The sequence below is a fragment of the Erinaceus europaeus genome, chromosome X (genome assembly GCF_950295315.1).
Source record: "Erinaceus europaeus chromosome X, mEriEur2.1, whole genome shotgun sequence".
Classification (NCBI taxonomy): domain Eukaryota; kingdom Metazoa; phylum Chordata; class Mammalia; order Eulipotyphla; family Erinaceidae; genus Erinaceus; species Erinaceus europaeus.
Genome location: NC_080185.1, coordinates 41,637,095 through 41,658,368, shown reverse-complemented (window position 1 = coordinate 41,658,368; position 21,274 = coordinate 41,637,095). Strand labels below are relative to the sequence as shown.

Here is a 21,274-nt window from a genome sequence, read left to right as displayed (position 1 = left end):
AAAGCTTTGTGAGTGGTGAAGCAGGACTGCAGGTGTCTCTCTGTCTCTCTCTCCCTGCTCTATCACCCCCTTCCCTCTCAATTCCTGGCTGTCTCTATCCAATAAAGATAATAAAAAATTAAAAAACACTTTTTTATTATCTTTATTTGTTTATTAGATAGAGGTAGCCGGAAATTGAGAGGAAGGGGAGGTAGAGAGGGAGAGACACCTGCAGCACTGCTTCACCACTCATGAAGCTTTCACCCTGCACTTGTGACCAGGGGTTTGAACCCAGGTCCTTGTGCAATGTAATATGTGCGCTCAAAAAGGTGTGCCACCACCCGGCTCCCCCCACCCCATCCCAGATTCAGTCCCCTCCACCAAAAGCCATTTCTGAGCATTACTCTGGCCAAAAAGAGAAGTTATTTCTTGGCTGGGTGGTGGCACTCACGCTCTAGGACCTGGGTTAAAGTCCCCAGTCTCTATCTGCAGGAAAAAACTTCATGAGTAGTGGAGCAGTGTTGCAGGCCCCTCCCCCAAATTTCTCCACCCTAAAAATGAAAGGAAAAAAAATGTTGCTGGGGGCATGGATTCATCATGCAGACACCGAGCCACAGTGACACCCCTAGTGGAAAATCAATAAACAAGTGCTCTTGCTTAAAATTTCAAGCATAATTTTGGCAAGGAGACTGCATGAGGACTATGGACCAGTATTGCAACCTACCTGTTTATGTTGCTTCATTCTCCTTTCTTTTCTTCCTTTGTTTTCCTTCCTTTTTTTGTTAAAGATTTTTAAATTTTTTAAAATTATTTATTTAAGAAAGGAGACATTGACAAAACCGTAGGATAAGAGGGGCACAGCTCCACACAATTCCCACAACCCGATCTCCATATCTCTTCCCCTCCCCTGATAGCTTTCCCATTCTCTGTCTCTCTGGGAGTTTGGATCCAGGGTCGTTGTGGGTTGCAGAAGGTGGGAGGTCTGGCTTCTGTAATTGCTTCCTCACTGAACATGGGTGTTGACTGGTCGACCCATACTTCCAGTCTGCCTCTCTCTTTCCCTAGTAGGGTGGGGCTCTGGGCAAGTGGAGCTCCAGGACATATTGGTCTGGTCGGCATCATGCTGGCATCCGGAACCTGGTGGCTGAAAAGAGAGTTAATATACAAAGCCAAACAAATTGTTCAACAATCATGGACCTAAAGGCTGGAATAGTTCAGATGAAGTGTTGGGGGGTACTCCCTGCAGACTCTTTTGTACTTCTGCTTTCAGGTATATATTTTTCCCTGTTTTTTTTTTTTTAAAGATTTTATTTATTTATTCATAACGAATGATGGGGAGAGAGAAAAAGAGAGGGGGGAGAGAGAGAGAGAGAGGCCAACCAGAGGGAGAGAAAAACCAGCTATCACTCGGGTACATGTGCTGCCGGGGATTGAACTCCAGACCTCACGCTTAAGAGTCCAACACTTTATCCACTGTGATACCTCCTGGACCACTCTCCTTTCTTTCCTTCATTTTCATTTCCCTTCCCTTCCTTTCTTTCCCTTTCCTTATCTGTTTTTTTTTCCCTCCAGGGTTATCACTGGGGCTCAGTGCCTGAACTACGAGCCCATTGCTCCTTTTTTTGCTCTTGTTGTTTATCGTTGTTGTTGCTATTATTACAGAGAGAAATGGAGAGAGAAGGGGAAGACAGAGAGGTTGCTTGTGAAGCAACCCCCCTTGCAGGTGGGGAGCTGGGGGATCGAACTGGGATCCTTAGGCCAGTCCTTGGGCTTAGCGCCATGTGTGCTTAACCTGCTGCATTATCATCTGCCCCCCCCCCCTTAGTCATCAGGGTTTTCACTGAGGTTTTGCATCTGCAGGATGCCACGGCTTTCCGTAGTATCTCCCCCAGCCCCATAGATACAGGGTAAGAAACAGGGAGGGAGGGAGGGAGAGAACGAGGAGAGACACTACAGCACTGCTGCACCACTTGTGAAGCCTTTCCCATTCAGGTGCTCCCACGTGGTAGACAGGGGCTTGAACTCTGAGTCCTTGCACATGGTGATGTGTGTGCTCTCCCGGGTGAGTTATCTCCTGGCCCTTTGTCATTTTCATTCTGCCATTCCTGTTTTATTTTTAACATATTTATGTATTTAGGATAGAGACAGAGAGAAATTGAGAGGGAAGGGGGAGATAGGGAGAGAGACATCTGCTTCACTGCTTGTGAAGCTTTCCTCCTGAAGGTCGGAACCTGGGACTTGAACTTGTGACCTTGCACAATGTAATGTGTGTATTCAACCAGGTGTGCCACCACCAATCCCTCTTCTGTCATTCCTAAGAGTATGTTGAGTGAACTGGACCCACAAAGAAGATACAGGACTGGGGGCCAGGTGGTGGTACACATGGTTAAGTTCACATAGCATTATGCGCAAGGATGTGGGTTTGAGCCCCCAGCTCCCCACCTGCAATGGGGATGCTTCATGAGTGGTGAAGGTCTGCAGGTGTCTTTCTCCTTTCTCAATTTCTCTGTCTTATCCAATAAAATAGAAAAAAAAAAAAGTAAAAAATGGCCACCAAGAATGGTGGATTTGTAGTACCAGCCTGGAGCTCCAGTGACTGGAGGCAAAAACGAACAAACAACAAAAAAAGACACGTGACTTACACTCCTAACAGTGAGAAACACAAGTCCCTTCAGAAGGGTTTTCCAGTCTTGACAAATTTTTAAGGCCATCACACGTCCTGGGGTAGCAGAGGTTTGAACTGACAAAAGATCTACCAACTATAGATTTCCAAATCATACAGACAATGAATTCTAGAAACACGAAGCCTCTCTGTACAAGCCAGTACAGGGGAGGGAGTGATTCTGTTATTCTCATTGGTCTATGCTGACAGATGGCCTTTTCTTTCTTAGGAAGCACCCATTGATGTCTCTTACATCATGGAAAACCAAGTCTTACTTCAAAGGTAATGGCCCTTTGGGGACTTATTTTTAAAGTGTGGTGGTGGGGCTGGTGTGCCATTACTCTGCCCCTGTAAAGAAGCTCTCTTACAGAAGCTTTGCATAGCTGTTCGTTCATCATTTTCTTGATTGGGCCTAAATAATGAGAGGTGGGGAAGATAACATAATGGTTATGCAGAGACTCTCATCCTGAGGTTCCAAAGCCCCAGGTTCAATCCCCAGTACTACTATAAACCAGAGCTTATCGGTGTTGTAGAAAAAAAAAAAGTAAATTAGAGAGCTTTTACTTTCTACTCTGAAAGGTTTTTTTTTTTTTTTTTTTTTTTTTTTTTGCTCACTAGGAATGTAACAGAGTAGGCTATGGAGACAGTATAGTGATTCTGTAAAATGATTTTCATGTCTGAGGCACCAAACTTCCAAGGTTCAATCCCCAGCATTTCCATAAGCAGGAGCTGGTACACAAGCAGTACTCTGGTAAAACAAACTCTCGAGTAAAAAGAGATTAAACCCCCAACTCTTTTTGTGAATAAAAGTTTTTTGGTGTGTTTCTTGTTCTTTCTCTGCAGGCCAGGAAAGATTCGATTTCGAGAAATATGGCTGAAAGAAGCTATTGAAAGCAAATATATTATGTTGGAAAAACCTGTCTTAAAAACAGTTTTGTCCATTTCACCCACTATCTCAATACTGATGCTTGATAAGGATGGCTATGAAAATGTATGATACAACAATCAGATCACAGGCTTTTTATTGAAGAATAAACTTGTGACACACAATCCAGCTGTCTTTTGTGTTGCATTCATTCAGTTTCCATTGGGTAACTTCCCTTACATTAGTAAGACCGTTTCCTGTTTTCTCCAAGTTTTGCCCCTCCACAATCTTCATCACTCAAGAGTCTTACAGGTACAGAAGCTGAGATTAGAGAGTTGGTAAAATTCACCTCTAACACCACACTGAGGTGACCAGGAGTTGGATTAAGCATTAGACTCTCATACATGAGGTTCTGAGTACAGTTTCTGGCCATCACAAGTGTCAGAGTGATGCTCTGGTTCTCACCCTCCCCCACTATGAATAAATACATCTTTAACAAAACAAAACAAAACACGAGATTGGTATGTGGCTACTTCCCCCCCTCCAATTAATTCTCCACCCAGGACATTCGTCATGAGAAAAACTGGAAAAGAGCAAAGTGGCAATGGTTCCAGGATTCCTAACAGAACCAGTCTGAAAGGTTTCCTGATCTTGCAGACTTTTCTGTTGCCTGTGAATTGAAGTCATACTGGTAAAAGAGTACATTCTGATAACCAGAAACTGGAAGCTAGGAACTAGGGATGGGTTTCTTGACTGCACTTGCTTACCTGTCTGCAAGTGTTTTCAATACTTTGAGTCATTAGAGGTGTGCCAGGTCACGTGCTTATGGAGACAGGCACTGGAAGGGAACACTGAATACTGAAGGCAACTGATGTGCTAAGAATGTGGGTACATTTTCTTCTTTAACTACTGACTTTGTGCAATAAGAAGAAAAAAAATGTTATCAGTGTACTAGATAAGCAGAGTGGGGAACTAGATTGATCTACCTGGAAATACAAAACATAGCTTTCATTTCGGACAGCCCCCCACCGCTTGACTTATGGCTCAGATGAGACCAAATACAGGTTGAAACAGTAATTCTCATAAGCTGAAGAGAGAGAGAAAAAAGAGGGGGGGGGAGCCTTTTTGTCCTTTTCTTATTCTCTCCTCTTTCCCAAAGAATATGCTATGGAAGCTGTTCTTTGGCAGAACAAACCCTGAGGAAAGAAGTGGTAAAGTTCACAAATGAACACATTATCTTTCACATTTCATTTCTTGAGGATCTATAGAGGGGGCAGACGAATTCAACAAAAACCCACAGTATTCACGTCACAAACATCGCTATGTTTACACTACCTTGCTTACTGAGACACAAGAACAAACTCATTTGGTCACTCGAAATCTGGAACAAAAAATATGTTTTTAGAGAATGACTTTTCACATAGGGGTGATAAATTTAGATTCTCTCACAGAAAATTTTGCCAACAGGTTAAGACTCCAAATGGTGGGATCTAGTTCCCTTTTAACTTTTAGAAACAGTAGATTTAGTAGGCCAGGCAGAAATGGTGATAAACAGAACTCACTGTGAGGTCTACAATAGCCATAAGACAGTGGTAAAATGAGAACATTCTATACAAAGACAAAACTGCATGACAGATATAAAATATAAATTGAGAGCTTTAACAATGTTGAAATAAAATCTTATTACATAAAAAACAGGCAAAACCTTTTAATGAGCTCCATCTATAGCACTGATATAATTTATTATATGCTTTCATATCAAACTATAGATCACATGGGATTCCCTCATTCATTTCCAGTATTAAAAAAAAAATCTAAGGGGCCAGACGATGGTGTACCTGGCTAAGCACTCACATTAGTGTGCAAGGACCCAGGTTCCCGCCTGCAGGGGGAAAGCTTCACGAGTGGTGAAGCAGGGCTGCAGGTGACTCTGTCTCTCTTCCCCATCTCTCTCGATTCCTCTCTGTCTCTATCCAATAATAAATAAAATTTAAAGAAGATTTAGATGATCTAGCCTCCACGAAAATAATATTCTTACATTGGCACAACAGTAGACCTCCCAAAGTTTTATACCTGAAACAACCATTTTTAATTAACCTATTAAGAACTTAAAAAAAATGAAACCTTTCAACTCAACAAGTTTGCAGGTTAGCTTGCTTTTTGGTTTTGGGGAGGAGATGGGGACTAAACCAAAATAAATAATTTCCAGGACACACTATATACTGTATTATACAAGCTAATTTTCAAGTTCCTGGTTTGCACTTTTTGTTTTTATAGCAATGCTTTTTTTGTTCACAAAAGTGCCCTCCTATGTCTCTCTCAAGATCATTTATAATGCTCATAGAGAAATGATCTTTTTTTTTTCTTTCTGAAGTTCAGTTGGTTGCGGGAGAGGAGGCATCACATCGCGTTAACAGTAGCGCTCCCTATGGTGTGAGAGTGAAGCTACGCATCTCACTGGCACCTTCTCTCCACGCTGCCCTCTGCAGAACAGTAGTTCACTCATAATCTGGATTTTAAAATCAGACAGAGATTATGGTCCGTCCAAAACAACCCAAATCACCTGCTAAGATTATAATCAATCAGCAGCTTTTTATTAAAAGACTGGAGAACAGAAGGCACAGCAGCACTGTGAAGCTTGTTCAGATCATCATAATCTTTTTATATGTCTATATGGAACCCCGATTTTCATTTGTTTAAAAAAAACGTCTACTGCATGACTAGAAACTTCTTATTTGTCATCTTTCCCTTTGGTTTTTCTGTAAACCATCTCTCGGAAACTGGCCAATATCTTGTTTTCTCTCTTCCGTCTCTCTTCTTGGTTAAAGGAGGCCAGGGCTCTCTTCTCATCAGCACTGTAGATCTGGTTTTCTTTCCGCAGTCGTACAGCCTCCATCCGGCGATGCCTGCAGAGAATTTGATTTGGGGCTTAATTTCGCCACGGTGGTTCTCATAGCAGCTACTTCCCCATTAACCCTCCTTAACACAGAGCACTCTGTTGAACAATCGGATGGACGGGGAACTATTTGCAGTACGTTCTAGTTTTAAATGATTACTTGTTTTCTCTATTGCATCCTTAGATTAATTTCTAGTATTCAAATAATGATCTCAGATGTTTGGTCTAACAAAGTGAATAACGCATGCTGTTAGTTCAGATACAAAGTTTTTTTTTTTTAATATTTATTTATTTTCTCTTTTGTTGCCCTTGCTGTTTAACATTGTTAGGATTACTGATGTTGCTATTGCTGGATAGGACAGAGAGAAATGGAGAGAGGAGGGGAAGACAGAGAGGGGGAGAGAGAAAGACAGACACCTGTAGACCTGCTTCACCGCTTATGAAGAGACTCCCCTGTAGGTGGGGAGTCAGGGGCTCGAACCAGGATCCTTACACCGGTCCTTGCTCCTTGCACTTTGCGCCACGTGCGCTTAGCCCGCTGCGCCACCACCTGACTCCCAGATACAAAGGGTTTAAGTCTAGTTCTGTTTCCAGTGAAACAACCAGAAAAAAATGGGCAAGTTATTAAATTTCCTACGAGACCAATACTAACTAGATCAGTGTGTATATGCTACTTTTTAAAAAAAATTATTTTCCCTTTTGTTGCACTTGCTGTTTTATTGTTGTAGTTATTATTGTCGTTATTGATGTCGTTGTTGTTGGATAGGACAGAGAGAAATAGAGAGAGGAGGGGAAGACAGAGAGGGGGAGAGAAAGATAGACACCTACAGACCTGCTTCACTGCTTGTGAAGCGACTCCCCTGCAGGTGGGGAGCCAGGGGCTCGAACTGGGATCCTTATGCTGGTCCTTGCGCTTTGCACCGTATGCGCTTAAGCCACTGCGCTACCGCCTGGCCCCCTATACGCTACTTTTAATGGTAATCAATCACCAAAATATAACCCTTGTAGTAAGAAAAAACAGATCTAATCGTGGAAACCGAGGTTCATGCCAAGAACGTACCTGCTGCCACTCATTACATAACCTGAGCATTCAAATGATGCAATTTCTTCACTGGTCAAGCCGATTTCACCTCGTCGGGGGATACGTTTTCCAGCTTTGACATATTCAGCCATAGCGGCACCTTCACCAGGTAATAGAGCATGGCCATAACTATAAAGAAATGCAGAAAGCAAAAAAGGCTTACTATAAAAATGTCAGCATCAAAGGAGAACACACATTTTTCTTCTCTCTTTCACCGGAAACAGGAGTAATAACTGCTAAGAGACAGCATGCTAGGAAGCCCAATGTGAATTAGTTACTAATTTCAACACTGTTAGTGAATGGTGGCCTAGAGAGCCAACTCAGCAATGCAGAGACACTTTGGAAGGATAAAAGAACTGATTGATTGAGCCTACAGGTCCTTGGTTTACAACAGAAACCAGTTTATTCCTTTGGGTATTGATCTTAATTTTATTTTATTATTATTTCACCTTTTATTTTATTTGATAGGATAAAGAGAAATTGAGAGGGGAGGAGGAGACAGAGAGGGAAAGAGAAACAAACTTCTGTCGAACTGCTTTACTGCCTGTGAACCTTCCCCCTGCAGGTGGGTACCAGGGGCTTGAACCTGGGACTTTGTGCATCGTAATGTGTCCTGAACTAGGTGTGACACTGCCTGGCCCCCGGTTATTGACTTTAATTTTTCCCATTTGGAAAACAAACAAAACACGCGAACAGTAAAGAAGAAATAAATAATAGATATCAAATTAGCATACTATTTAGATTCTGAATGTTATAATGGTATAAAAAGAGACATTTTTTTTAAACATATAAGAATTTACTTAGTGGTCTGGGAGGTGGCTCAATGGATAAAGCACTGGATTCTCAAGCATGAGGTCCCGAGCTCAATCCCCAGCAACACATATACCAGAGTGCTATCTGGTTCTTTCTCTCTTATCTTTCTCATGAATAAATAAATTCTTAAAAATTTTTTTCTTTTGAAATTTATATACAAATACATATTCATAAATGTATGTATCAATAAAATAAAAAATACCTGTGAACTTAGAGAATTGAGTTTCACCAAGGAGGCTGGGAGGGGGAAGGGAATACAATGGATTCTGGAGGAGGGATATTGGTGTGCTGCTGAAGCCATGCATTTTGAGAAAGTGAGAAATTATACTTCTAAAATATGTAAAGCCTTGTGCACTAAGGTCACCATAAATACAATTAAAAAAATCAACCAATCAAATAAACAAAAAAACAAGGCTGGGCAATGGTGGACTCGGTTGAGTGTACACACACATCACTATGTGCGAGCGGGGACCTGGTTCGGAGTCTCTGGTCCCCACCTGGAAGACGGAAGCTTCGTGAGCTGCTGTAAAGCAAGTCTACAGGTATCTCTCTCTCTCTCTCTATTTCTCCCACCTCTCTTAATTTCTCCGTCCTACCAAATTAAATAGATAGAAAAGGAAAAAATGGCCACCAGGAGCAGTGAGATTAGTCATGCAGGCACTGAGCCCCAGTGATAACCCTGACAATAAAAAAATAACTTAAATACAGGAGTCAAGAGAGAATAAGTTTGCTAAGGTAAATTAGGGCGATACTTCAGGAAGGTGCTTTATAGTCTGTGAATACATGGCTACTTACTTCAAAGGTTTATCATCTTGAGAAGTCAGTGTTTTTGGAGCCTCTGGGCCAATCAAATCTGAAGGCTCCTCAGGTTCTATATGAAAGACATTGAGAAACATATTCATATGTTGACTCGTTAGTTCACACTTTACGCTGAGCCAGAATCTATCAGAAGAACTTACTTGTTCGATCCTTCCAGGGGTTTTCCAGAAACTCTTCCTGGGAATCTCTTGAACTAGAGTCGCTCGAGTCTTTTCTGTTCTTCTTAGACCTCTTTTTCTTGTATTTCTTCCTGTAATGATAACAATGGGAAACAGGTCGACTTAATAGTCCCATGCTGAAGGACAAACTACTCTTTCAAAGCAATGAAGATACTGAACGAAATGATCTGAATTCTCAACTTACAGTTAGAGACTTAATTTTAAAATCTTCCCATGTAACCCGATGATGTTTCACTATAAAAATCTCTGCACTCTCAGAAGGCTAGAAATGGACCTACCCTATGACCCTGCAATCCCTCTCCTGGGGATATATCCTAAGGAACTCAACACATCCATCCAAAAAGATCTGTGTACACATATGTTCTTGGCAGCACAATTTGTAATAGCCAAAACCTAGAAGCAACCCAGGTGTCCAACAACAGATGAGTGGCTGAGCAAGTTGTGGTCTATATACACAATGGAATACTACTCAGCTGTAAAAAATGGTGACTTCACCGTTTTCAGCTGATCTTGGATGGACCTTGAAAAAATCATGTTGAGTGAAATAAGTCAGAAACAGAAGGATGAATATGGGATGATCTCACTCTCAAGCAGAAGTTGAAAAACAAGATCAGAAAAGAAAACACAAGTAGATCCTGAAATGGAATTGGCATATTGCACCCAAGTAAAAGACTCTGGGGTGGGTGGGTGGGGAGAATACATGTCCATGAAGGATGATAAATGACATAGTGGGGGTTGTATTGTTAAATGGGAAACTGGGGAATGTTATTCATGTACAAACTATTGTATTTACTGTTGAATGTAAAACATTAATTCCCCAATAAAGAAATAAATTAAAAAAATGATCTCTGCAGGGGAGGGGAGGTGATTCAGCAGGTAAAGCACATGCCTTTTATGTGTGGGGCTCTGAGTTTGATTCTCAGCATCACACGAGAGCACCAAAGACAAAAATGGGTGGAACTTTATAGGTGATGGAGTTATACGTTGCTATCTCTCTTAAAGTACATATATATATACCAGGCTGGTGATGTGACTCATGGGTATCTTGCATACAAGATGCCTTGGGTCTAATCTTTGCCACTAAATGAAAAATGAAGAAAAGATCTGTGGTTTAGGAGGTGGCACCGTGGATAGGATAAGGCAATGGACTCACAAGCATGGGGCCTGGAGTTTGATGCTCTGGGTCTCTTTTTCTCCCAAATACATATACATACACCTGTGGCCAGAAAGTGGTGTAGCAGGTGGAGTGCTGACCCTGCATGCATGAGGTCCTGAGTTCAATCCCTGAGCCCAGGTATACCAGTGATATTTTGGTTCTCTCACTCTCTTGTTCTTGTTAATTGATACATATGTAATTTTTTTAAAAAAAGTAAAAAGATAACAGAAAATACCATGAGCTGGGGATACAGCATAATGGTTTTGCAAAAAAGACTTTTGACTTTTATGCTTGGGGTAGTGAGTGGTACACCAGGTTAAGTTCAGACATTACCATGTGCAAGGACCAGGGTTTGAGCCTCCTGAGCCCCTGCAGGGGAAAGCTTCACAAGTGAAGTGAGTATTCGAAGTGTCTCTCTCTAGCTCCCCTCCCCCTCTCAGTTTCTCTCTATCCTATTAAATAAAAAAAAGGTAACACCAGAAGTGGTGGATTCGTTACATAGGCACTGAGCCTCAGTGATAACCTTGGTAAAAACAAACAAACAAACAAAAAAAAAAAACCCCACCAAAATCAACCAAACAAACAAAGAAAAAAAAAACCCCAAAACAAAACACCTTTATGCCTGAGGCTCTGAGGTCCCAGGTTCAATTCCCAGCACCACCATAAATCAGGGCTGAGCAGTGCTCTGGTTTCTCTCTTTCTCCTTGTATTTCTCTCACTAAAACAGATAAATATTAACATCCTTTACTTATGTGAGAACTATGGTGGTTACTGCTTGGGCATGATTGGAGCACATATCTTTGGTGGTAGGAGTGGTGTAAAATTATACCCCTATTATAATCTTGGAATAAAAATAGCTCTTACCAAGCTGAGCATTAATAAGTTTAGTGTCATGGATTAGAATATATCATAGGCTCATAATAATATTTTAAAAAATCTAACTCCTATGCACAAGGGTGCGAGTTTGAGCCCCTGCTCCCCACCTGCAGGGGGGATGCTTCACAAATTGTGAAGCATGTCTGCAGGTGTCTATCTTTCTCTCTCCCTTTCTATTTCATCCCCCCCTCTCAATTTTTCTATGTCCTATCAAATAAAAAAGAAAAAAAATGGCCACTGGGAGTGGTAGATTCATAGTGCCAGCACTGAGCCTCAGTGATAAGCCAATAAAATTTTTAAAAAGAAGAAAAGAAAAACTCATTATTTTTCAACGTCTGCCTATGAGTGAGATCATCCCATAGTCATCCTTCTGTTTCTGACTTACATCACTTAACATGGTATCTTTAAGCTCCATCCAAGATGGGCTGAAAATGGTGAAATCAAGAATGTTAAAAAACAAGATCAGAACAGAAAACACTAAGCAGAACCTGTACCAAAGTAAAAGGCTCTGGGGAGGGGGAAGAGTACAGGTCCTGGAAAAGGATGACAGAGGGCCTAGTGGAGGTTGTATTGTCGTATAGAAAACTGGGACATGTTATCTACGTACAAACTATTGTGTTTACCGTTGACTGTAAAACATTAATCTTCCAGTAAAGAAAAAAAATCATTATTTTGAAAACTCACATAAAAAAAGGGAGCAGCGGGGCCAGGCTGGTGGACCTGGTTAAGCGCACACATTACAGTGTGCAAGGAGCCAGGCTCTTTATAATCTTAAAAAAAAATTACAATGGAGGGAATGGGGACACAGAAGTCTGGTGGTGGGAAATGTGTGTGGAATTATACCCCTGTTATTTTATAATACTGTAAATCAATATTAAATCACTGAAAACAAACAAACAAAATATTATAACCAAGGGTGGGGAGGGAGCACAATGGTTCTGCAAAAAGACTTTCATGCCTGAGACTCCCAGGTCACAGGTCCAATCCCTCTTTTTGTAACATCATAGGCCAGAGCTGAGCAGTGCTCTGGTAAACAAACAAATAAAACAATATGATAAATACAAAGTCAACATCTGGAAGTTTGGAATGCCATGAGTTGCTCAATCTGGACAATGACTAATGGAGAATGTTACTGGAGAATCATTAACACTATTCACTTTTAGTAACCATTTTAACACTATTGTGCTACTTTATGGAAATATACATATTTGAACTTTTCCATAATAAAAACTAAAGAGAAAAACTTACGATCGATGCTTCTTCTTTTTTTCCTTTTTCTTGTTTTTCTTTGTCCTCCTTTTTGTACCTTCATCTGTAAATTAAAGCACACCATAATGAAAATTCTGATAGTATGAGTAGAGATCCTATGTCCTCTTTGCTTTCACAGAGAAATCATTTCATTCAAATATTTACTGCTCTTTTAAAAAAATTATTGTCATGGGAGTTGGGCGGTGGCGCAGTGGGTTAAGCACACATGGTGAAAAGCGCAAGGACCAGCATAAGGGTCCGGGTTCGAGGCCCCGGCTCCCCACCTGCAAGGGAGTCGCTTCACAGGCGGTGAAGCAGGTCTGCAGGTGTCTGTTTTTCTCTCCTCCTCTCTGTCTTCCCCTCCTCTCTCCATTTCTCTCTGTCCTATCTAACAACGACGACATCAATAACAACAACAACAACAATAAAAAACAACAAGGGCAACAAAACGAAAAATAATATGAAAAAATTAAAAAAATATATTGTCATTATAATTTTTGATAGGACAGACAGAAATTGAGATATAGAAGAGATTTAAAGGAGGTGGACTGGTTTGGAGGCGGGAGTGGTAGAGTGCTGCTGGCATTCTTACCGCTGGAGTCTGAGTCAGAATCAGAGTCACTATCACTATCATCAGAATATTTCTTATGCCTTCTCTTTGATTTTTTCTTTCGTCTCTTCTTGGATCGTTCCTTTGAGCGGCTCAGTTTCTTCCTCTTCTTCTTTTCATCTATAGAAAACGAAAATAAAAAACCCAAACTTCTTTTTTTAAATAAAAAAGTTTATTATCTTTATTTATTTATTGGATAGAGATAGCCAGAAATCAAGAGGGAAGGGGGGATAGAGAGGAAGAGAGACAGAGAGACACCTGCAACACTGATTCACCGCTCGTGAAGTTTTCCTCTGCAGGTGGGGGACCGGGGACTTGAACCTGGGTCCTTATGCATTGTAAAATGTGCGCTCAACTAGGTGTGCCACCACCCGACCCCAAACCCAAACTTCTTGAGAAGCATCTCTGAGGGTTGGAAATACAGACGGGGGGGGGGGGGTTTCAGACGGTGGCACAGCTGCTTAAGTGCACACATTATCATGCTCGCGGAACCGGGTTTGAGCTCCCTGCTCTCCACCTGCTAGGGGAAGCTTCACAAGCAGAGAAGCAGATCCGCGGGTGTCTTTTTCTTTCCTTTTCTATCTCCCTTCCTCTCAATTTCTCTCTGTCCTATCCAATAAAATAGAACAAAAAAAGGGGGGGTGTGACTGCCAGAAACAGTGGATTCATAGTGCTGGCACTGAGCTCCAGCAATAACTCTAGTGGGGAAAAAAAAAGAAAGACATACAGACAAGGAACAAATGATGCACAGTTGGACTAAAAGCAAATCCTAATATTCAACTATCTACTGCTTTAAAATGTTTCCCCAGTAAGAATCTGTATTTTTTAATTAAAAATTTTATTATCTTTGTTTATTTATTGGATAGAGACAGCCAGAAATCAAGAGGGAAGAGGAAGGGATAGAGAGGAAGAGAGACAGAGAGACAACTACAGCTCTGCTTCACTGCTCGTGAAGCTTTCCCCCTGCAGGTGGGGACTGGGACTCGAACCTGGGTGCTTGCGCATTGTAACATGTGCGCTCAACCAGGTGCGCCACTACCCGGCCCCAAGAATCTGTACTTATTTATTTATTTTTTAAATATTTATTTATTCCCTTTTATTCCCCTTGTTGTTTTATTGTTGTAGTTATTATTGTTGTTATTGATGTCGTTGTTAGATAGGACAGAGAGAAATGTAGAGAGCAAAGGATGACAGAGAGGGGGAGAGAAAGATAGACACCTGCAGACCTGCTTCACCGCCTGTGAAGCGACTCCCCTGCAGGTGGAGAGCCGGGGCTCGAACTGGGATCCTTGGCCAGTCCTTGCGCTTTGCGTCACATGCACTTAACCCACTGTGCTACCACCCGACTCCTAAGAATCCGTATTTTTAAAATACCTTCAGATGTCGAAGCTGAAGTAGTGCCTTTCTTTGGTTCTTCATCTTCAACTGGAGTATGTTCATCGGAGCTAAATTGAAAGAAAGTGGTTGTACAAATCAGAAAAGCGATGAAATGTCATCGCTGAGGATAAAAGTAAAGGCTACACATTTTCATTGACAGTGATCGGACTGAGGAGGGGCTGACCCGGTAGACACCAGGACAGGCATGCCTGAGGCCTCTGGCCTCTTAGCACCATATATGCCAGAGCAGTGTTCTCTGTTTTCTCATCAAATCAACCTTTAAAAGTGAACCATTCCAAGTAAACAGTGACCTATTTCTGTAAAAGTGTAAGAGCTACCGCTTTGTAAGGATATAATGTTCATTATACATTTTGATTAATGTTCTAGAGACCACAACATCTTTTTTTGGCCTCCAGGGTTATCGCTGGGGCTTGGTATCTGCACTAGGAATCCACTACTCCTGGTGGCCATATTTTTTTCTCCCATTGTTGTTGCTGTTATTGTTGTTGTTGTTGGATAGGACAGAGAGAAATTGAGAGAGGAGGGGAAGACAGAGAGGGGGAGAGAAAGACAGACATCTGCAGACCTGCTTGTGAGTCAACCCCTCTGCAGGTGGGGAGCCAGGGCTCGAACCCAGATCCTTGCACAGGTCCTTGTCCTTTGTACTATGTGTGCTTAATCCAGTGTGCCACTGCCTGGCTCCCTATGTCTTCTTTTTGTAGAAAAAATATTTTAATGAGGGAGAAATACAGAAAAAAAGGCATACACACACACACACACACACACACACACACACACACACACACACACGAACACTGCTTAGCTTTGGCTTATGGTGGTGTTGGGGATTAAACCAGGGACCTCAGAGTCAGGCATGAAAGTCTTTCATATAACCATTATGCTGTCTCCCCATCACCTACAAAGTCTTATGTCATTGTAATTTTTCAAAACATTTTCTTTTATTCATTACTGAAATAAGAAAGAAGGAAGTAGAGGGGTGAAGGGAGATAGAAAGGGAGGGAAAGTGGAGGTAGATAGCATAATAGTTATGCAAAGAGACCTGAGGCTCCAAAGTCCCAGGTTCAGTCACCCACACCACCATAAACCAGAGCTGAACAGTGCTCTAGGGGGAAAAAAAAGGGAGGGAGAAAGAGAAATACCTGCAGCACTGCTTAACCACTTTTGAAGCTTATCCCCTGCAAGTGGGGACTGGGGGCTTGAACCTGTGTTCTTGTACAATGTAAACTGTGTACTAACTGGCTATGCCATCGCCTTGCCCCAAGCACTGTGATTTTATAGTAAGAAATATGATAGTTGCGGGTGGGGGAGATAGCATGGTGGTTCTGCAAAGAGACTCTCATGCCTGAGGACCTGAATCCCAGGTTCAATCCCCAGCGTGGCGCCACCATAAGTCAGAGCTGAGCAGTGCTCTGGCAAAAAATAATATATAAATAAAAAAAAAATCCTACATAGTTTAGAAAGAGAATTACTAGAGCATATAATCTTTTCCACTGAAAATCACAACTGGAAATATTTTAATTGCCCAGAACATTGTTTCTAGTGTCCCTTCCGACTCTAATTTTAGAGTTCAAACTCTGAGAATTTCCCAAAGGAAATGTTGCCTCCCCCTAAGAAAAGGTTTCTGGGGGGAGTGAGTAGATAGCATAATGGTTATGCAAAGAGACTCTCATGCCTGAGGCTCCAAAGTCTCAGGTTCAAGTCTCTGCCCCACCATAAGCCAGAGCTGAGCAGTGTTCTGGTTTAGAAAAAAGAAAAGAAAAAAAAAAAAAGAAAGAAAAAGAAAAAGTTTCTGATCATAATGCCATATCACTTTGTCACAAAAGACAAGTCCTCTCAAGGACATGACCAACTTCAAGTAGACATAGAGACATAAAGGGTGTATTGCACCAAAGTAACAGATTCGGGGGTGGGGAGGACGGTTCAGGTCTTTGATGACAGAGTAGGACCTAGTGGGGTTTGAATTGGTATGTGGAAAACTGAGAAATGTCACACATGTACAAACTATTGTATTTTATTTTACTGTTGACTGTAAAGCATTAATTACCCAATAAAGAAATTTAAAAAAAAAGGAAAGAGAGAGGGAAGGAGAGACGTATGAGTAACACTAAAGAAGGAAAAGAGAAGCATTAAACTTCAGTTAGTGTTAAGATACAAGAAAAGGAAGGGGCGGGGTGGTAGCACAATGGGTTAAGCACACATAGTGCAGAGCACATGGACCAGCGCAAGGATCCTGGTTTGATCCCCCGCTCCCCACCTGCAGGGGGTTGCTTTGCAAGCGATGAGGCATGTCTGTAGGTGTCTGTCTTCTTCTCCCCGTCTCTGTCTTCTCCTCCTCTCTCAATTTCTCTCTGTCCTATCCAGCAACAATGACAAGAACAGTAGTAACAATGGAAAAAAGCCCAAGGACGGGCATAAGGATCCTGGTTTGATTCCCCGGCTTCCCACCCACAGGGAGTTGCTTCATAAGCAGTGGAGCAGGTCTGCAGGTGTCTTTCTCTCCCCCTCTGTCATCCCCCCATGGTTCCTCTCTGTCCTATCCAGCAACAACAGCAATAACAGCAAGAAAAATAACAAAAACAAGGGTGACAAGGGTAACAAAATGGAAAAAAAAATAAATTGAAATAATTAAAAATAAATTATTAAAATATTATTTACTTCTGCTTATTAATGAAAGAGATAGGTGAGAAAGAGAACCAGGCATCACTTGGCAAATGCACTGCTGGGGATTGAACTCAGAACCTCATGCTCGAGAGTCCAACACTTTACTCACTGTGCCACTTTCCAGATCACTTTATTTTAATGATAGAGAGCAAGAAAGATACAGAGAAAGACGCAAAGAAAAATGCCAGAGCACTGCTCAGCTCTGGCTTATGGTGGTGCTGGGGATTGAACCTGGGACCTTGGCGCCTCAGGCAGGAAAGTCTTTTGCAGAACCATGATGCTGTCTCCACATGCCTCATGTTTAAATTCTTATGTACATTTAAATGCCTTTAAAATTCAAGGGATAGAGTAATACTGATGACAAGGAAGAAGAAAAACATGAGCTGTACTCACCTTTGCACGTAATGGAAATTCATTAGAATTTGACACCTGTATTTAAACAAAGAATACATCTGAAAATATACCGATTCTAATCACTTACTCTGGTTCTGGATTCTTTGGGGATAGTCCCCACACTTCAGGGGCCCCCAATTCTCCAATCCTTTCTCGTTCACTTAACCTCCTGGAAGATATAGGCATGTCAAATATAACTGCACAGCTAAATTCGTTTTTTTTGGTAAATAGATAACACAATCAACATTAAGAACAACTTGTTTTTAAATTTTTTAGTTATTTCATATATATGTACATGTACACACACACACACACACACACACACACACATATATATATATATAGAGAGAGAGATAGTGTAAAAGAGGTCAGAGCACTGAAGCTTCCTTCAATGAAGCGGGGAATTGGGCTTGAACCTGGGTCATGTACATGGCAAAGCAGTGCACAATCCCAGTGAGCGATTTTGCTGGCCCCTCATCTGCACTCGAGATGAGTGTTTTTTTTTTTTTGAGATGAGTGTTTTGACTGCTAATGTAAAAGTGCTAATTTCACTGAGCAGTTAAGTACATGCACAGTTAAGGATTCTCTAGTGGAGCAGTCGGTGGCTTTGGGTATGGTGCGCATACACCTAGCACGGGGAGGGAAGAAACTGCACACCTGGGGGTCGGGCGGTAGCCCAGCGGGTTAAGCGCAGGTGGCGCAAAGCGCAAGGACCTGCATAAGGATCCCAGTTTGAGCCCCCGGCTCCCCACCTGCAGGGCAGTCGCTTCACAGGTGGTGAAGCAGGTCTGCAGGTGTCTGTCTTTCTCTCTCCCCCTCTGCCTTCCCCTCCTCTATCCATTTTTCTCTGTCCTATCCAACAACGAACAATATCAACAATGGTAATAATAATAACCACAACGAGGCAACAACAAGGGCAACAAAAGGGGGAAAATGGCCTCCAGGAGTGGTGGATTCATGGTGCAGGCACCGAGCCCAGCAATAACCCTGGAGGAAAAAAAACCAAAAAACTGCACATCTGGCTGAGTGCACGTTACCATGCTCAAAGGCCCCGGTTCAAGCCCTTGCTCCCCACCTGCCGGAGGGAAGCTTCATAAGCAGTGGAGCCCTGTTGCAGATGTCTTTCTTTCTCCCCCTCCCTTCTAAATTTCTCTCTGTCCCTGTTAATAATAACAGTAAAGTCCATACACATAACCATGACTGTCCTGTACCCTGCACGCCATCATTTACTCCCCAACAAAGTGACCACCAGCAGCAGGTGGCTTTTTGACCGACACAGCGTAGTGTGATTTTTCTGGAAAGTGTAGTTGGTAGAGGTATGCTGCTGGCCTAAACCTGGTTTGTTTTGTACTGCTTCTGCTCCCAAACACAGAACTCTCATAGCGAACACTAACTTAGCAGACTGACTTGAGTGAGGAACTGTCCACTTACAGCACTGTTGTCACAATGGGCCATTCATACATCACTACCCTTTATGACCTCCCAGTGCTGGAGGGGAAAGAATTCTGAGACTATCTCCCAGTAGCTGGAGCCTTACCCCGTCCCTCAACACCTACAACTGTAACATGTGTCTTGTATACCTGCAGAGCACTGGAACAGTGTCTTTTAACACACAGTTTCATACTCAATAAATGTTACCTAGCAACAAGCACACAGCTGGGTGGAAACCACACTTCCGGTTGAGGAGCATAATGCAGAATATACCGAGGGTGATATATAAGTCTGTCCACCCAAATCTTCTGTTATAAACCAGTTACCTTGGGGCGGGGGTGGAGACAAAAGATGTTCGGAGCAACCCCTGCAACTGTTTTCCTTTCTCCTTAAATTGCCCCATTTCCCATGCTAATACTCGCTCCTTAGGCGATCTGATCTCATCTTGGCTTCATTTTTTCTTTTTCACCTATTTTACTATTTAATATTGAATTACTTTGTTATTTTGTACAGAGATAGAGAAATTGAGGGAGGAAGGAGACAGAGACACCTGAAGTCCTGCTTCATGGCTCGTGAAGTTTCTCCCCTGCAGGTGTGCACTGGGGGCTTGAACCCAGGTCCTTTCACACTGTGATGTGTGTGCTTTATCAGGTGCACCACCACTGGGCCCCTCTTTTTTCTTTTTCAGAGACTGAGAGGAAGAGTGAGAAAAAAGTGAGAGAGACCACAGCATCAACACTTCCTTCAATGCGATGGGGGCCAGGCACGAATCTGGGTCATGTACATGGCAAAGCAGTTCACTAAGTGAACTCCTTCCCAGGCCCTTGGCTTCATTGTTCATGGTCAAGATTGAGTCCACTGAATAGAACTTTTCTCAACATTACTCTTTAACAGTTTAGCAGACCACCATTTCCTATCCTATATTCATTCAATCGTTTTGTCTCAGAGTCAGGCATTTCTCCCAACCAATATTATAACCCTTAATTTCAATCCTTCCCAGCTTTACACAGACCATTCCCAGTTAATACCCGGCTGGTTAGCATCCCGAAAGAGAGAGAGAGAGAGAGAGAGAGAGAGGCACTAGCGTGAAGACAGCAATATAAGCAAGGCCAAGGTCACATCTCTGTGACTGTGTGTGTGTGTGTGTGTGTGGTCGTGATCCTGAAAGTAAGTGGGGCGGGAGGGAGAGGGAGAGGGAGAGGGAGAGGGAGAGGGAGAGGGAGAGGGAGAGGGAGAAGGAGAGGGTGTGTGTGTGTGTGTGTGTGTGTGTGTGTTTTCCTGGTCATAGCAGTGGGCCCGCCCCTCCAAGGTGTGAATCTTGTCTGATCAACAAAAGGCTCCTTTTCTCCATGAGTGAACTCGAGCAGGGAAGAAAAAAACAGGCTCTCGAATGACAAGGCTACAACCAAAGTCAATGCTCTCATTCCGCTAAGTCTGGGGAGCTTTCAGCAGGTGGCAAAAGAGGAGCAGGCGGCCAGAGGCCGGGACTGCAGCCCCGGGATGAGTGACAACCCAAGAGAAGAATAAGGGAGAAGACGACACTGTCCTGCGTGGCTTGGAGGAGGGGGGATGAAGATGGGCGCAAGGCAGGAAGAGACGAGAGAGACAGAGACAGACAGACAGACATTATAAATAGAGTGACCGAGAAATCGGAGTCCAAGGGGCTAATGCAAGGGAAGAGGCGTCCGTCTTACTCACTTCTGTCGGAGGCTCTCCTCCCTCTCCTTATCCAAGAGACTAGGCCAGGGCTTGTCGGTGCCATAGGGGCGAGAATACCCACCGTAATAGGTGGACGACGAGGCTGAAGCGAACAGGGCGCTCCGGGGCGCTGTGGGGCGCTCCCGGGAGCGCGAGCGCGAGCGGGACCGGAAGGACTGGTTCCGGGAGCCTTGGCTCAGGCTGCCCAGCTGATGGCTCAGGCCATTCCGGTCCCGCGAGCGCGAGCGCGAACGCGAACGCGAACGCCGACCCCGCGGGGAGCGGGCGGCTCTGCTGGGCTTAGGGCTCCGGGATGAGCTGCGCCGCTTTCCCCCGGAGCCCAAGGCGTCCCACTCCGGGCTGCGCGAGCGAGACACCGGAGCCATTCGAGCCGCAGGGTCCGCAAGCCCGAGAAGGGGGCGCTCTCGAGAGGCAGATGAGATAGCCGTTCCCTTGGCTCCCGCCGCGCTATTACCCAAACCCTCGGTATCTTCCGGGTACGTTGACAA

The 21,274-nt window shown here is 43.1% G+C and overlaps 2 protein-coding genes across 2 annotated transcripts in view; one reads left to right on the top strand and one right to left on the bottom strand.

Moving 5' to 3' along the window:
* The window catches only part of AKAP14 (A-kinase anchoring protein 14), a 16,491-nt gene extending 12,800 nt beyond the window's left edge, over positions 1-3,691 (top strand). Inside the window, exons 5-6 of the mRNA XM_016194348.2 lie at positions 2,871-2,923; positions 3,485-3,691. Of these exons, the coding sequence (XP_016049834.2) occupies positions 2,871-2,923; positions 3,485-3,638 (207 nt within the window). The 3' untranslated portion in view covers positions 3,639-3,691. The remainder of the gene's footprint in view (positions 1-2,870; positions 2,924-3,484) is intronic.
* On the bottom strand, positions 3,647-21,274 carry NKAP (NFKB activating protein). The gene is made up of 9 exons (XM_007537217.3): positions 20,766-21,274; positions 17,725-17,805; positions 14,559-14,629; positions 13,167-13,304; positions 12,575-12,638; positions 9,256-9,365; positions 9,092-9,167; positions 7,463-7,612; positions 3,647-6,412 (listed from the first exon to the last, which is right to left on the bottom strand). The coding sequence occupies exons 1-9, from the start codon at positions 21,149-21,151 to the stop codon at positions 6,238-6,240; spliced, it is 1,251 nt and encodes a 416-aa protein (XP_007537279.1). The 5' UTR covers positions 21,152-21,274; the 3' UTR covers positions 3,647-6,237.